This window comes from Pseudorasbora parva, chromosome 17 (assembly GCF_024679245.1).
Source record: "Pseudorasbora parva isolate DD20220531a chromosome 17, ASM2467924v1, whole genome shotgun sequence".
Lineage (NCBI taxonomy): Eukaryota > Metazoa > Chordata > Actinopteri > Cypriniformes > Gobionidae > Pseudorasbora > Pseudorasbora parva.
This window is the reverse complement of record NC_090188.1, coordinates 10,802,697-10,821,153: the sequence shown is the minus strand read 5'-3', so window position 1 is coordinate 10,821,153 and position 18,457 is coordinate 10,802,697. Positions and strand designations below refer to the sequence as shown.

The 18,457-nt window shown below is 38.5% G+C and overlaps 1 protein-coding gene across 1 annotated transcript; it reads right to left on the bottom strand.

Annotated features, from left to right (window-relative positions):
* Positions 1-12,141: 12,141 nt before the first annotated feature.
* Positions 12,142-15,011, bottom strand: znf503 (zinc finger protein 503). The gene is made up of 2 exons (XM_067421895.1): positions 14,423-15,011; positions 12,142-14,028 (listed from the first exon to the last, which is right to left on the bottom strand). The coding sequence occupies exons 1-2, from the start codon at positions 14,678-14,680 to the stop codon at positions 12,598-12,600; spliced, it is 1,689 nt and encodes a 562-aa protein (XP_067277996.1). The 5' UTR covers positions 14,681-15,011; the 3' UTR covers positions 12,142-12,597.
* Between the last annotated feature and the right edge of the window lie 3,446 nt (positions 15,012-18,457).

Below are 18,457 nucleotides of genomic sequence, written 5' to 3'. Positions count from 1 at the left end.
ACCGGCAAATGTGACAACAACATAGACGAACAAAATGGATAAAGCAGTTGAATCTCACTCAAGATCCCAAAACGAATTAATAAAGAGAGGAGTAGAAGTGAAAATTGTAATTACTTTGCTTATAAAACTGATGAAGAACCATCAAACCTAGCCAAGCATCTGTCACTATTCTGACTTTAAGACTTCTTAAGAGATCGACAGGTCAGTGAATCATTCAAACCATCTAATTTTATCCATCTTATTTTCTTTTTACACTGATCAACGCACATACATAGCCTAACATAAGATCGAATATCACAAAATCTCCAGCTTTTGTTTCAACCAAAGACATTTAGATCTTATAATATTTGCATGCGTAGGCTACTATTGCACTATTTACATTCCCGTTAGACACAACCGACTGTGTTTATGTGCATACTCACTAAAGACTCACTGAAAACAAGACATAATTCTGTGTATTTGACTGTTTAAAGAAATTTAATTTGTAATGTGCAAGCTCTAAGTTACAGGCAGAGATGGGCATAAATACATGGAAATGTATTTAAAATACAAATACAAAATACTGTGAGGAAAAATGTATTTAAATACAAATACAAAATACTGTGTGAAAAAATGTATTTAAATACACATAGAGTATTTTGTATTTTGAAAATACACCAAATACATGTGAAATTGGCAATTCAGTGCAGGTATCCCTATTAGGCTGAAATCTATCTGGGCCTATTCTAATTGCCTAAAAAGCAAACTTTCGTTTTCAATTTGAATTTGAATTTCCTTTTGCGGCAGTTATAATAACACAAATTTCATTAATAACTCATGCGACCTTGCTTCTTTTTCCACTCCAACATTCCAATTTTTCCTGCCCACTAAAAGCTGCACAGATGCTTACCCTGATAGGCCTATCTATGTAATCGATTTAGAAAAAGTTTCATCGATTCACATTTTACATCATTGCTACAAATCTCGATATGTATTGTCATATGTTATCACCAATCCCTAACATAAAGTAACGTTAATACTTCAAATATATTTGACAGGCTATTTTAATCAACACATAGAATTGACCATGACATCCTCACCTAATGCCACCTTCACGTACTATTGGAAATTTGATAATTCCCACTTTTGAAGTCGTGATTACGAGCATATCGCATCAATATTTTGAAATGAGAGGGTGTTCATGTGCAATTTTTACCTAGGAAACTCGTAAATACGATAATTCAGAGAGCACGTGAAGGCAGCATTATTCCAACAATTTTGTAAAGTTGCCGATCCAAGGCTGGGTTGTACAATTTTTTACGGCCTATGGTTGTACAGCTGCGGCTCATGTGATTGAATGTTGGGGGGTTGGGGGGAGGGGCGTGTCTGGTCTGAACTTAGCCTGACAAGCCAGACCCACATCAAGATGTTTGGTCTGGAAACTCACCATTGACAGGGCTCAATCCAAGGGGCGGGATAAACGGTTGTCTTTCAAACTCCCTCTGCACGGCGTGCAGGCAATAGGATAGCGCTACAACTAACCAGAGCAACGAAGGTGAAGCAGAGCTAGTTGACAGATTAAACTTTCGCTGTATCTGGTTGGCAAAACCCCGAACACATCTTCCCTTCTTAAGAATGACTTCAGTGCTGTTTTTTCTCAGAAAAAAGCTTAACTCCAAATCTTCCAGAGTTGTGGTCAAAGCTGATTCGAAAGACCGCCGTTCACCAGCTTCTGTGTTTACTAGAAGCATGCACGCGCAACTCGGCCGTCATTATGTTAAGCCCCGCCCACTGACTCTATACACTATGTGATTGGCCCGACCAGAGTTTGGCGTTTACAGCTCAGAAGTGTATTGAGTATTGAGAGTTGCTAGACGACATTCGCGGCAGATTAGATTTACTGCCGCTAGGGTTGGTCTAGATTTCTAGTCTAGTCTGAACTAGTAGATGCATGAAAACAGCTCCTGATAAAGAGGTTGACTGGTTCAAAGTATTTTAAAAATACAAAAATACTCATCTTAAATGTATTTAAAGGGTAACTTCAGCGATTAACATATGGCCTTGTATCAGTAGAAACCCTGGAGTATAATCAAATGATTGTGCTTCCCCCCCTCATATCCCCCTGAGACAAGAGATTTATGCATTTTATTTCTGGAAAAATTCCTCCCGTGATGCAAATTGACGATATTTGCGTCATCTTTGGAATTTTTGGCCAAAGGCTAAAGACTACAGCCAGCAGAGGGAGCTATTTCCAAATGTTTTCAACCCGCACATGAGGATGGGCGATCACTACAGCTCAGCTCGCAGCTGCAGGCATTCATTTAAACAGATGCTAAGCTATGTAAGTGTTTTAACTTCTCTAATTCATTTCTATGAAAGTTAAGCTTCCGAAGGCATGAACTGAAAACGTGCCAGACTGAACACGCGTTGTGAATGTATGCCGCGAGTGTGATTGCGATTACCTTAGCTCTCATCATGAGAGCTCAGCAGCTCATTTATGACGTTAAATGTAATCTGACTCCTAAACTGAGTTAGTGCTGTGAGACTCACACAGCAACTCGATCGTTATATTGAACAGACATGTTCAGTATTTAAATGTAGTGTCTGGTCTCTAACTCACTGTAATCCAGTAGCGGAGGCTTTCAGGAATGGCCTCACAGGGCAGCGAAGCATTCTGGGAATTGTAGTCTTTCATCCCCATGAGACAAAAATACATTTTCTGTCTTTTCTCAGTCTAGAAAGCACCAAATTCAAAAATAATTTCACATTTCTACTACATTAATGACCCAGTTTAAATACAGATTCATCTTTCCAGCGCTGAAGTACCCCTTTAAATACAAATTACATTTTATTTTTTCCAACGGCTTTAAAATACAAAATACAAAATTGTATTTTGTATTTCAAATATGTATTTTAAATACATGTATCCTGAAATACTGCCCATCCCTGGTTACAGGCTTGTGTGTGTGTCGTTGTTATGAGCTCATATCTCCTGTAAGTTAACTGTTATTACGAAATGCTATAAAATCGCTTGCATGTTCAAATGATTTCTGTTATCCGTCCCAAGACGAACATGAAATGTTGAATCAGATTATGCAGATTGCTTTAGTTCAGGTGCGATGTCTTTTGAAACCAGAATCAATTAGCTAATTTTGAGAGATTTTTGCTGAAATTATTTCTCACAAGAAAGTTTTCAAATGACTGATTTAATGTGATAAGCTTTGCTGATTCATTTACTAATAATCATTTGTGGTAATTTCCCACTTTATAAACTCAAAACTTGCATAATTATACTCATTCACGTGCAATATACCCACGCTATCAGACCGTGTGGTATCGATTTAATATACTTCGGTATTAGATTGTGGTACCGTACCGAAGCCAAAATTGTGGTATCGAGCCATCCCTAAAGTGCACATGTGTGACAAAAACGCAAACTTAGAAATTTAAATGCATCTAGACAGAGCGAGCTAGTGCTGTGCATGAAATAAGGGCATATATCACAAACACAGACTCTTTTAAGACCCTGAAAATTGTAAAGATGTGTTCTCTTCTCATGCGGCAGAAGTAGAAGAGGTTCAGTCGAAATGCTGCATCTGTAACTGCATGTGTGCATGTATACGCACCCAGTGTTGGGGAGTACTCTGGGTTCGGGTTAAATTCTGAATTCTGAGTTTGGAGCCCTCTCGCACGCCAATACACATATTCCATATCCATTTATTTGTAAGTGCGAACTAGTTCTGCCAGAAAGACTCGGGAGAATAAATACTGTGACAATAATCCATTTATTAACAATCCAGCAAGCAATAAAGTACTTTGGCATAGGCCCCGTCCGTAGCTCGCAATCAGAGGGTATGGACTCTGCATATCCTGCCTGAAGACGAAGGCAGAGGCGCAGCCGACCCCCCCGTGAGGTATGGAAGGGACCATCCTGGTGGTGGTGGTGGGGTGGAGTAGGGAAGGATTTGACTTGGAGGTGGTGGGGAGGATGGCGGTGAATTGGGGCGTCAGCATCTGCGAACTCAAACATGAGTAAGTACCGATCTTTTATACCCAAGTATTAGAATGTGATTGGATAGATAGAAGTTGAAGTGACGTAACAATTAAGTCTTCCTGGCAGAACTTATGCTAAAGCTTTCATTGAAATATTTCTTATTAGTATCACAGTTGAAAATGCTGTAATGCTTTTGTGAAAACAGATACAAAAAATATATATATATAAAAGTTTTTTAAATTTGATTTGAAATACAAATCTTCTATCCAGCCATGACTTCATTCTTTTGGGCTCATTTTGTACTCCGCCACATAAAGTTGAGCATATGACCTTTTAGAATATATGTATGCGTGTGAGAGTATGGCTGAGGGCTGACGGATGTGCGGATGGAGACACTGCTGGAGTTGTGATCTTCCACCAGATGTGTCCGAGCCGAAGGGAGAGGCTCCACACGGCCTGTCAGAAGCAGACATCTTTAAGACGAGACACAGGTGTTTGCCCCCAGAAAGCAGAGAGAAATAAACTGTCAGGAAGATAGTCTGAGGCGAAAGCCATGGTAGGAGGAAAGGATTCCATTGCCAGATGATTCCTTTATATAGACTCATTTATTCAGTAATTATATATGTGATGCTAATTCACTCCGGACGGCTGTTGAACACATTTGCCACAAGCAAGAGTTTCTAGCGATATTCAAAAACGGCTTGCTTTAGAGTTTGGCAAAAAACACCATACACTATGATCTCATTGTCACTTTTGATTGATAGACCTTTGGCTTTTGATGAATTACCACTCATGTTTCGCGAAGTGCGGTTATGTATCAAGTGTCAATTTCTTATTCCCTACAAAACACAACTCATACATTAATATTCTCTAGCAAATTCGACCTTTTGAATAGGCATAATACTTTGCCCCAGGAAGCATTGTAACTGCTTTTCATTGCATTGTTGGAAGAATGCATTAACATTTTCTTCCCGGTTGCACACACAGAGCTCTGCCAATTATATTACAAGAGATGAGATAAGTAATAACATATCTAAGTCCTCCTGTACTCATACAATGCTTTTTCACAAAGGTAATTGCTTTATTTTCATGCAAAACACCCGTGTGGCCTGCGTGTTATTTTCATCAAGTTGCATCTTTGTCTGTAGGGCACAAGCAAAGCAGGACTGAGAGTAATTTCGAGCTCCTACTTTGCAGTTAACACTAAAATGCATTAAAGCAATAAAAATGATGTGAAGGTCCATATTTCCTCAGGCTGTGTTGCTGCGTGTCTGGACCCATTTGTCTCTTGGTCAGATCCATTAGTTTGGCTGCGCAGCGTTCAACACGGCCAGCATCTTCAAATACTACTGTGCGATGTGTGATGTGTAAAGGCATCATAACCAGCTCCATGAAAACAAGCTTAAAAATATTGTCTAAACTGTTTCCTTGGATTAGATGCACTGTTAGCATACAACAGCCATGCCTCGTAAGTTAGGTCAAGAGTCTTGAGGATTTGGTACTGCCGGAGAAATACTGCTGTTTGTTATAGTTTAATGTTTCATATGAACTTGCCAGATAAAGCCGTCAGAAATCACTTTAGTCTTACACTTTGAATTTTCAATTCTGCATATATCTGAGCAGATCAGAAAGATCATTCCTCACAACATCTCTGATATTAGCATCACCAGCGAGGCCTGTTGACAGTCCATCATTAGGTCTGTCATGGCATCCGTCCTGAATGGAAATTTGGTTGCTAATATTATTCAGTGTCTGCTCAAGAAAATGAACTTTCATCGCTTTGTGCACGTTTTAACAACCTCACAAAGAGCATGGCATGTAATTTTATTATAATCAGAAGTGTGCTTAAAAAAGTGCTCCCAAGAATGACAATGTGCAGGAGTGCAAAGAACAGATTCAATGAGCTGTTACATTCCTGGTTGAGTGCCTACAGTTCACAAGATCATTACGAAACAAAGATTAATATCTATACTGCACCATCCAAGGACTGAACAATAACATATACGTATATGCACACTGTAAAAAAAAAATCAGGTCTCCAATTGAAAAGTGACTGATCACATCTAAGTTTTTCAGTTGGCCGAATTGAATTTATGTGAATTCAATTGCATCAATTCACAGAATTTCAATTCGGCCAACTGAAAATTTTTGATGTGATCAGTCACTTTTCAATTGTAGACATAATTGTTTTTATTTTTTACAGTGCATATAATATGTATATAGCTGTCAGTGTTTATGCACGTTATCCCGCTTACTGCATGGCTATTCGACAGATATGTACTTATATGTATATATACAGAACAGATATGAATTTTTTTCAAAAAAGTCGTTTATTAAAATTTACGAAACAAGCAACATTGCAACAAGACGAACACTGCGGCAATATTAAAGAAATATTAAGTATTTCATAAATATTAAATTCACCAGCATTGAGTCGTAAGGTCTTGTTGACTTCTTTCAAGTCACCATGAATTCATACTTTTTATGGAATATTGCAATATTTAATATAAATAATTAATCTCTGATGACGTGAGTGCGGGCCAACCTATCTTTCAAATAATGAACACAAAAGCAAACCACAACGATCCAACAAATGCCTGATGGAAAAAATCAAGTCCTGCCCTACATTTTTTCTTGTTCAAGAAGCAGTTTCACTCGGATATATGTCACAAAAGGGAAGCAAAGGCGTAACATCCATTTCATGCCAACTGGGGCGGTCACAACAGGAAAAAGTAGCTAGGAAATAAAAGTGCATTCTTGCGTTCTTAGAATTAAAAGACAGCCATGAAAGTGGCACTGCCCGGTTTTGGTTAATCAGATATACAGAGTTGTCATGTCACTGGTTGAATGCAGTTATTGACCAATCAGAATCAAGGATAAGTAGATAAAACATTCTTCTTGCTCAAACAGTAGATGGCGCAAGCAATAGAGTGTATGACAAGTATGACATCATGTTGGTCAAAATGTGTAAATTAGCACTTCCGGTTCCCTCATTGCTAAATCAATAGGTTTTTTGGGGGTTTTAGTTAAAAACACAAGCTCAAGAAAAGTTCAATCAGTATTACCACACTCTAGATTTTTGTCTTGAAAAAGGCGGTTGCTAACAAGTGGCTAAATGGGACTACAGAGTCAAAATGGGACTACAGAGTCAGGGACATTAAACTTCATCACTCCAAAAAAGTAAAGCCTCATTATGCTTATAATTGTGCCCTTTTAAATTAATTTAACTCAAACGTTTTGGGAAAATGTTTTGAGATAAAAACTTCTGAGTAAAGCTTTTTACTTCTGGCAGCTTCAAAATTCATTTTTACTTGCGTTCCTCTTGAATTATCTTGATGGACAAAATTTGTAAGTATCATAAACCTTAAAGCTGCCAGTAGGCCATACAAAGTAATGCCATACCTGCACCACTCTATACCAGAAATATGGGTTGAAAAGTAGGTTTTCTGGGTAAAACTGTCCACCAAATTTAGATATTCAAATTGTAAATGACACAAAAATGAATAGTACATTTCAGATTAGGACATCAAACTACAACACATGAAATGGAATTGTCAGCATTACTCAAAGATTAAACATGACAATGTGGAATATTCTTGACCTTCAATAATTAGCAGGACCTTGCAGATGTTTGGTCAAGCAAAATAAAGACATGGAGACTCAGATCATTTAAAAAACAATCACATGGTCTCACTATACTACAAGCTCATCTTAGAAATCTCTTCAGCTATTTATCATCGACAGACATCCGAGCAATCACTGGGCTCTTTACGGAAGAAAAAAAAAACCCATTAAGTATTCTCAGAGAATGGTCTCATTTCCATAAAATATTCTTTGTCAAAACCCCAAAATGTGCAAATGAAACAGGCATTGAGATATGATAGCAGAGCCCCGAGAGCTGCCGTAAATGACCTCAATTAGGCACTTAAAGCACAAGAAGGTGCCCCGCATCGCAGGCCCTTTGAATGACAAGCCGTCACGGAAGCCATTTTTCTTTGGGCCTATCTCACCTTGATGAGCACTTTGAATTTGTAAATCAATGAGGAGAGAGAGCGCGTGTAATCGCCAAGTGATACTACGAGCCCGCCGTGTTCAATGAGTGAATTGTTTGCCTGGGTCTCCATTACCACTCTCTCTGGGAGCTGAGGCCGGGATTAATCTGTCAAAAGGGGACGATTTAGCATTGATGAATATGACATGTGACCATTGATGATGTTGATTTTATCTCTGGAGATTAGCAAGATTTACTTCAGATGGGTAATAACGTCATTGGCTTGATGCAGTGGATCTGTTTATGAGCTGATTAAATCGTGGAGCTCCTGCTTCATTTCATGCTATTTGGTTTATGGCTTCATTACTGCAATCACAAAAGCTGTGGTCATTTCCACCTCCTGTGTCAACATAAATCACTCTCGAAGATAGCTGCTATGTGTCGTAGCAGAGCACCTTTTGGTGAAGTTGATTATCTGAGCTATACAAAAAAAAAGAGCTTTTGTACTTTACAAGGTTAAGTTAAAGCTGTTTTAAATGGTCTAAACATGATATAAAAGCAGGAAGGCCTGTTGCTAGACTGTTCAAACAAAGCTTTCCCATTTGAAAGATTGCCATGATAATCGCCGTTATCGCAGCTAAAAAGGATTTTGTCTCAATCCCATAATCCTATAAATCAAGCCACTCTCGTGAGAGAAGGACATAATTGTCTGTGACTTATGTCTAGAAGTTTAGCATTTGCGTGGCACTCACATATTGACACAGCTGTTGCTCAAAGCATAGGATTGCTATGTCAGACTTCAGCGTGTCTGTTTATTTTATCACACGCCTAGTAATTACATTGGTGTCAGTAGTAATTTTGTGCTATTTAATAAAAGAGTGAAGTGCAAATCAGTGGTGGCAATCCAGGTGTCTTCTAAAGTCCTGCTTTCAGCGGTAAGTGGGTTTATAGGAGCTCCAGTAAAAGGGTAAATTCAGAGCAGGAAGGCCTTGTGTGTCAGCATACCTTGGCACAGCCTCCCTAGCATGGTCCATAAATCAGCCATGCATCTCTACCAATGCAATTAGTTTTTTTAGCACCTCTGGCATGAAACCTGAGGTGTGGCTATGCACTGTACACATGATAATTATTAACCGTACTCGGTTTGCGTCCCAGTACTGTGTGTGAAATAATAATAATAGCAGTAGTTTTAAATGAAGCTACTTTTTTGCCCTTCCAATTATTTAATATGATTCTCTGACTTAATAAAAACCCAGCAGACTTTAAGACATTTCTGTGTTTTACGACAAAGCTGTTATTCAGAAACCCCCAGGAAAACACTTTGCAGAAAAATACAATAAAGCAAATCAAATATCTGGAAATTCCTTTTAAATTGATTTTTTTTTTAAAGCTGGGGATTTTAGGACCCAAATAAAACATGTATAATAGGAACATGTATGTTAAACTTTTTTTATTTTTTATATCGTTTCTCAAAAAAAGAAAAAGAAAAAAAAAGTTATCTAAAGTTTAAAGTTACCTTATATGAAAAATACATTTAAAAAACATTTTATATAAAGTAGCTATGTTTCTGACATAGCTAAAAAGCCTTGGGGTCTTGTAGACCCCCAACAAAACTCAAGGGTTAGCACTTTCAATTTTTATAAAAGTCATGTGGAATGTTGTCTTGATCTATGAAATGTTTCCCTTCAGAAATGAGGCTGTGGACTCAAATTCATCTCCTATAACGAGCCGTTGTTGTCACAGGTTAATCTGGCATTCCAATCCCCCTCTTTACCCAGATTGTGGTTGCCTGGCACCTTACACGAGACCACTGTGGAAGGTATTCACTTTATTTATCACCCTTATAAACATGCTCATTGCAGGGCTGATCAGTGGTGTAAGTCATGCTTTACTACCAGGCAGTGGAGTTCTGTTCCTCTTTATACTCCTTAGCCACAGTGAGCAGCAGTGGAAGAAGGCGAGCGGGGTAATTTATGCACACATGTGCCTGCTAGCTCCTCTGATGACAGGCCCGGGAGGAGGGGCACATGATGAATGGCTTTCCATCGGGGACCTCCTCACAGCCACCATGATGTGGGTAAAAATGGAAATTGCTCTCTTTCACCGTCATTACATCAGTTTAAAGCTTGTGTGGGCCTCCAGAACATAGTCTAGTTGCTCCGCGTTTGTGACATTTCTGGGCGGGTTGAAGTTTTCCATCTTTAATGAACTGCTTTATGAGTGTAAATACAATCATTAATTAATAGTGTGTCATTATTATAAGTTTAGTTCATAAAACTCATGTAGTTTGTAGGCTATATTTATGTAGCCTATTATTAAAAGTTCCTATCTGGGGAAAATGTAATCTCCCAAAATTGAAATAAATGTAAAACCTACATAAATAGGTCTACTTTTTAAAACTAAAGTAATAAATAAACTATTGGATATTGAACCAAACTTAAATGTTGCTTTATATGTAACAACGATACAAGTTTAGTCGATTAGCCTTACTACTACAGCGCAGTTTGTTCCGCGAAGCAGTAAAAAAAAAAAAAAAAAAAAAAAAAAAAAATGCCGTGAAACGATCTGTAAGTTCAGGTATTCTATAAAATAATATCTGCAATGTATTAAGTGAATTTATGTAGGCTAGTTAAGACGAAGTTAAATTGCCTTATTCGTTACCTGCGCATGCTATAGGCCTATATTTAAGGTTAGGGTGTTGGGGTTTATTTTTTCCATAAGTAAAAAAAAAAAAACTATAATAATAATAATAATAATAATAATAATAATAATAATAATAATAATATTATAGCCTATATAAGCACTTTTGCGAAAATAATGTTTTTTTATTCGTCTCTCACAATCAGCATATTATTTTCTGTTCTTATGCGTTATCATAGTTCTGTTATTAATGCATTATATGGAGCTTTCGATCATAAAAAAAATGAATTACAATCGTGTATATAAATTTCATAAATAGTTTCCAGTTTAAATATATACGCAAATAAAAGCAATTGTTGAGAAAAAATTATTTGGTGATCACGCATTCACAATAGATGGGCCTTTGAAAACACAACCCCTGAATTTTTCCTTAGCTGGGTCCGTAGTGTTTCATTAAATGACAGATATGATTTACAAGTTAAGTCTAATGACAATGTTTGTGTTTGCTCAATAAATTAAAATATTGCTGACCGTTTTAGGCTTTCATACCGTTTTAAACTACTCTGACAAAAAAATAATTTGACAAATATTATGTAGCCTAGGCTACTTATACTATTTATATATATTTTTTGTTAACTCACATAAAACAGATTAAAAAACTGATACTGAGTAATCTATAGCAAATACAATGTGCAATTATGTAAAACTTAAAAAATGGCCATGCGTGTTTTTTTTAAAATACAGGCTGTTTCCTCTAATATTAATAAGCAAAGCACTCGCAATGTTGTCTCTTTAGCGTTTCTCAAAAATAACTCACATAAGCCATTGACGGCTGCAGTTATAACTCAGCCTACTGCAGAATTACAAACACAATCTTGTTCAACAAAACCACAACAAATGCACGTTCAGAATTCAGCATAACCGTTTATATTCCGAAATTAATATATTCGATTACGGCGAGATGATGGACTGACAACATGATAGATTATATTGAATAAGAAAGTGAACACCGGTCGTGTCATTCACCTAAAAGTTGTACTAAAAACATTTTCTCTTCGTAAAAATATGAAGAAAGATGACATGTCCCATTGATTTATTTACCATCGCCCGTGCAGTATAGGAAGAAATAAAGTGGCAATCTACATTTGATTTTGTATTTAGAAATAAACTATTTTTTATTTGTAAACTTCAATGCACAAGTAATAAAATGAACCTGAAATGATTTCAAACGTGTTTTGGCGTCATTGCTTAAAATCGTTATACCAAACTTTCAATATAGGCTGATTGCTGGGTCAGTCATTAGAAAAATAAGAATAATAAAAACTCCCAGACACCGACGAATTCACTCATAATTGTAAATCTTATATTCGAAGTTAAATCGTTTAGTAGAGCAGTAAAACCTGAAAAAGGCTGCAACCATGGAAATGCATGATTTCTATTTAAAACGGCAAAATCAATAGGCCTATAGGCTACTCAAATGGCAGAATTTAGTTTGAGTTTTGGTGATGTTTAGTTAATGAATACCGAACACAAGAAATATGGAACAGAATTGTTTCTTATTTTCCAGAATACATACAAAAAATACCAATTCTCTCTCCGTGGTTTACACCTGAAAAATAACGGCAATTTCAAATCATGTGGACAATTTGGGATTTAAGAAACAAACATGCATGTAAATTATCTTCTTTTCCATGAGACATTAAATAATAACGAACAATACAATCATAGCAATTCCAAATCAACATCCAACTGAAGACCCCTATTTTATTAGTACTCTAACATGTGTTTCACGTTATCTACAGAGTTCATGTAATGCACTTTTGAGTTTCTCAAATATTTTCATTTGTATTATTGTCCGCTTTAAGCTGACATAAATAAATACAGTGAGTCCACGGATCCAGTCCTTCAGTGGCGCGATGATATAAAAGTCTTTATATTTCAATCTTTATAATCTATAAATTTGGACAGAGTTTTTTGTTGTTGTTGTTATTTTTTACTGGTATCCAAGCGCTGATGCTGTGGTGAGTCTCTGACCGTACAGTGCATAGGGAGAATAATAGGCACCGGTCGCGGCAGGTACCGGAACCGGTGCGCCGGGAGTAGGCAACGGACTCTTTGAATACGGGTGATAGCGGCTGCTTAGTCCTAACGCATGATGCGGGCTCCTAAGTGCCAGTGTCCCGGGGCTCCCAGGGGCTCCTGAGGGCGGCATGTGCATATGGCATGCCATAGCTGCGGCGGCAGCACTAGCTAACGAGGATGAACTGGGATAACCCGATATCAACTTTTCGGTCCCGGTGAATGCAGTGTGCGTCCGCAGGTGGTTAAGAAGTTCTTCGGAGGACGAGAAACGCTTGTCACAAGGTCCGTTAGCTGACACCCAGTTACACACATGCGGAAGAGGGTCGTTGGGCAGCATGAAGCCATAGGGATACAAAGGGTGTCCACCAAAAGATGGCGGCGAGGAGTGCACCCCGTGCAAAGGGTGTGTCGGGTACATGAGTGGATATCCGGACTTCAAAGCAGACGCGGCCGCTGCTGCCGCCGAGTCGTGTGTGCAGGAAGCTCCGGCTGCACCGGCTAAGTGGCTGGCACAGTGGTAACTCAAGCAGTAAGGGTCTCTACAAAGGCTGGCTGACATTATGGATGGAGGAGATGCCCCGGCTAGGGGGCTTGAGCCAGCTTTACTGCAGCCCAGCGAGCTGGCGAGCTGCGCATTGACCAGACTTCCACCGTGGGGCAGGAAGTGTTGGGGGTAGCCGGCGTAGGCCCCTGCTAAACTGCCGGGGTACGTCATGCCAGCCGGGGGTAGAGGGAAAACAGTCTGGCCGGGTTTGTACGGAGAAACGGGGGCTACAAGTCCTGACCCCAGGACGGAGGCTGAGGATGAAGAGGTGACACACGAGGACTCAGACGTCGCTGCTTTGGATCCTGATGTGGTCTCCTGGTGCTGGTTGACCTCCACGTTAATTCCCGCACAGCTCACACTTATCCTGCTATGGCTGACGCTGGTCGGTGCAGATCCATCTGAGGAGCAGTTTTTATTACAATCAGAATCTTTCTTTTCATCTCTCTCTCCCTTTCCATCTGACGGCATCGGGGAAGCCGAAGTGCTGGAATTCGGGCTGCCAGTCCTAGGAGTGAATGGCTGGCAGGTGGCGCTAGGCACACGGAAACCAGACTTCTCTCCGTTCGACACCCCAGAAGACGAGTCCTTCTTATCCGATGGCTTGGAATACGGCTTGAAGCTGGATTTGTCTTCCACGCCGATGTCACTCAGTTTTAAAGGACCAGATTTCGACTCTTTTTCGTTAGATCCGTTTGATGTTACCGAGGAGAGTTTGGAGGAGGGCGGAGGGTCCGGTTTACCGATCTGAGAGCATGTTTGCGCAAGAAGAGCCAGAGGACTTTTCTTGGCATCGAGCTGAAAGGATAGATAGAAAAGGACGTAAACACCACAGATATGTAAAAGCACAATCATCACAACGTATTTGTTAAAATAAACAGCACATAAACTTCCCTGAATGACTCGTCGCTTCTATTTTGAACGTTTTTATTGCGAGTCGGGAATGTGCGCATCGCGCAAACGGGCTAAAAGCCCTATGCCAAAAGCGCATTTACAATGCTACCTGGATAAAATATACATTGGTCGAATTAAAATAGAATGCTGGCTATAGAATTTTTCATTTTATCCACTTAGCTCCGCTTTACGTTACGTCCAAGATTCGCGTAATGCCCGTCATTTCTCTGACAACGGAAAATGCGGAGTTGTTCTAAAATACACGAACAGCTTATGAAACACGGAATTCGCATCTTACCTCAATTGGACTAACAGGGGTGGATGGCAATGGCTGAAGATATTCAGGATGTAAAATGTGTCCTGTGCGTGCAGTAAGCATTTTCAAAATCTTTATGGGAAGTCGGTTAGCTTGCCGTAAAGGGTCCGAAGGAGGGACGGAATGGAGAAAAGGCTTGCTGAGCGCGGAGTTGTTATTCCGAGAGCTGCTGCTGGTGCTTTCCCAGACTAGATCAGTATCACTATTTCTTGAAGCAGAAGCAGAGGGCGATGTGATCATGACCCAATTCTCACGTATTTTGTTGGTATTTCATTTATCAGATTAATAAATAAAAAAACACTATGCCGTAATCTTCATTCAAATAGTAGAAATAAAGATAAATTGTATAATCCGCATGAAGCAAAGCGCGAGGCTATTGCAGATCCGGAGCCGCGTGTGACACCATAGGCATAGCGCGCGCTCTGTCTCTTCCCGTAGGTCCGCGCGCTTGTCCTCCCAAACCAAGAACTGGTAGAAATTTTCACTTCAAAAGCAGCTGAATTAGTCCGAGATTAAAGCCCTTGCCGCCTTCCAATCAAATGGGACCCCGAGGTGATTGGAGGGTCAAGGGGATGTGACGTTCCTCCTCCTGCAAGCGCCTCTATTTTGACAACTTGGGGGAGGAGATTTCGCTCAATATGTAGGTTGTCGTACACGCCGGTGTCTATTTAAAAAATGAGACTTAAACTGTTATTTATTTTCACGAGAAGACTTATTTAATTTTGCCTTTTTTTTTATTTTTTATTTTTAGAAGATTAACTAATTGAGAAGGGGGAAAAAAATAATTCTGTCGTGCATTTACTCTTCGTCTCTTTTGTATGCCTTTTATGATTAAGCCCCGCATTTAGGCTACTGATTTAATGCTCACAAAAACAGAATGAGCATTAAAGTTTACTTGATTCCTTTATTATTATTATTATACACATATTTTGTATAAGGACTGTATTTTTAATAACCATCTAACCTTTTGATGTATTTTTTATTGATCTAAATTTAAAATTGTTCTTCTTTTTATGTTGTGTGCGTTTAGCCTTTTTTTTACCCTTTCGCCTGAAATATCAGACCAGAACCACAAAATCAACTTGTAGTGTTTGAATTCCCCAATCAGACAAGCGTTGACAAGAGCAGACCAATGCAGTGATAGAGGGATGTGAATGTCACATGTTTTCAATATAATATACACCGCCCTTCTATTTCTATCCCCACCCCTCCGTCATCTGTCAATTCTGCTCGACCACAATCAATCAGTTATTTGTCAGTTGCTGTCAATCCTTTTCTTACTTCACGTCAGCTTTTGAAGCTGATTATGTGCCGCGAGTGACGGAGAAAAGGGCAAAAGAAGCATCCCGGAGAACAGTCACTTAATTTGAGGGGCATGCAGTTCCTCTGTTTGCTTCAGTTTGGAAAGGTTTTTGTTTAAAACCTGCGGTAAGACGAGAACCTTTTCTCCGTGCTTTTTTCCCCTTCTTTCATCTTTTTCTTCGTTTAAAGTAGGAAATCAACCACTGACCATTAATCATATAGGATACCAGGCTATATAAAGCCTAGTTTATTTAAAAATACACCTGCTAAGAGTAAAATAAATAAATATTCGAATATTTTTTAAAGTCGCCTAGTATTAGGACCTTTTTTGACCGATTTAAAATATAAAAATAAATATGCTATTTCAGTTTTGTACTTTTTATAACTTAAAAAAGTTATAAAATAACATGAGGTAAGCGATTTTTGTATATATTTTGTTTCCTTTATATAGGTTATACAATGTGTGTAAACTTGTCTGTTCATTATTACATGTATAATTGTTTTATATATAGGCTGTGTGTGTGTGTGTGTGTGTGTGTGTGTGTGTGTGTGTGTGTTTATAACTTATTTTACTCCTATTGAATTAAAAAGAAACAAGACGATGTGTTGTGCTTTTGCTGACTTCACGAACAGTAGTAAAACCTGTTTTAAACATGCTGAGGCTACGTTTCAGACAGGTGTACATGATAGCCTACTTCATATTATATTTTCCTCGTCTCACATGCAGTTTCAGGTTTTTCCGGACACTATATATTTTGGACAAATGTAAACTTTACTTGTAGGTTATTGTGTTGCCTCAAGCAAAAACCAGCAAAACTTGAACTCACTTGGACTGAGAGACAAGAATAGGCTACAATAATAAAAATCCAGACAGTTTTTATTTTCCATTCATGTCAATTAAATTTTATTTACACACAATCAAATTATTCATTTTATTGGACAATACCAAAATGCATAAAAGAAAGAGAAATGGTCTGTCGGACCTTTGAGAAAAGAAGTTTAAAAAGCCTTGAACTATTCACCGCTGAGACGGCTAATCAGTATTGAGGCTCCGGGGCAATCGGGCAGCTTTTCAATGCGCTTTGCCTTTCATCTCTCACTGGATGGAGGCGCTCAATTAAAAGCCTATCAGTTTGTAAGTAAATCAACGCCTATCAAAGTTGTCACATCAAACAAAACGATTATTATTGCAACCCGCCTCCACCATTAATCTCTTTCTGCGGTAATCCGCTTGACAGGTCATCTCGGAGAGCAAGAAAACCTGGAGTGGACAGTCATCAGCGTGAAAGAAATGTATATTTTGCTGGAGTATCTTAGACACATGAAACCGATAACCCTGTCCCTGGTCCGTGACAAACAATACACTTTGATGGTTTGCTACTTGACGATTAAATCCCAGAACGTGGGTATATTTTAATAGGCTACACTTAAAATACAATAAGTACAGCATCTCCCTTAAAAATCACATTGCTAAAATAATAGCCAAGTTTTTATATAAAATATAAGCTCCATTTTATTGTAAAAGCCTATAAATCAATAAGGACGTATAAGGTAATTATTCATCCTAGCCTGAATGCTAGAATGCTCTCTCTCTCTCTCTCTCTCTCTCTCTCTCTCTCTCTCTCTCTCTCTCTCTCTCTCTCTCTCTCTCTCTCTCTCTCTCTCTCTCTCTCTCTCTCACACACACACACACACACACACACACACACACACACACACAGTCCAAGAATCAATATTTAGGCTACTGAATGCATTTGCCTCTTTAAACGTAGTTTAGGCTACGTGTATTCAGAAAAGTTTGAATTATTTAGCCACATCCAGTAGGCCTTGCTCAAAGACATGCACAGTTTGATTCCAAATTTGAAATCCATACATAGTCAAATATTCAACATTTTTGATTTATAGATTACATCAGCAATACATATTTGTATGCAAGTTTTTGAAAGTGCAAATAGTGAGACGATTTTCTACTGTAGGCTATAATTCCCTTTTCTACTACAACAGACATGTTGATACCGGCCATTTTTAACAAGCTGAACGAAGAATCTTTTTTTTTTTCAGTATGGAAAGAAAGTATGTGTGAGATTGTTTTCTGCTGAGGCTGTCAGCGCGTGACACACTGCGTGAGATATTAGGGCAGAGAAGGGTAACCATAAATTTCCAGCATCGGGCAAAAATGTTCTCTTTATAGTCTGCATGACGAATGCTTCTGAACCAGATACCAAACACTCGTATTACCCTTAAATTGGAACATATTTTGAGGGGTCATAATTTATATTATTTAAATGCAAATATATTTTTTTTTATATATTTCATATCGTCCTGTTTATGCATGACTAAATAGTCATTTATAGAGCTACATAAAGCGCGCCTGAAACCCTCGCGCTTGCTCAAAACATTTTCTAAAGTCAAAATTGAGACCCGCACATTACGATTAATCAAAATAAATAATAACACTCGGCTACATTTCACACAGATTTTTTTTCCACCTCAAGTTACAAATCAATGTGAAAGGGTTGCTGATGGGTAACGCATGCTTATAAGTAAGCAACAACTGTTCCTATACAAATACAGTAGCCTATAGCCTAGACTATTAATTATACTTTTAGTGTTTCGAAATAGTGTTTACTCTCACATCAGTAGCCTACATTGCGAAAATTCAGACAACCTCAAATACTTGAAAACACCAGTCCACTTCCTTTCGTTTAAAGGCTA

Excerpts from the sequence above, each read along its gene's own strand:
- znf503 (XM_067421895.1), bottom strand. The coding sequence starts at position 14,680 with ATGATCACATCGCCCTCTGCTTCTGCTTCAAGAAATAGTGATACTGAT. Across the intron at positions 14,029-14,422 it reads CCCCTGTTAGTCCAATTGAG|CTCGATGCCAAGAAAAGTCC; the intron begins GTAAGATGCGAA and ends CTATCCTTTCAG.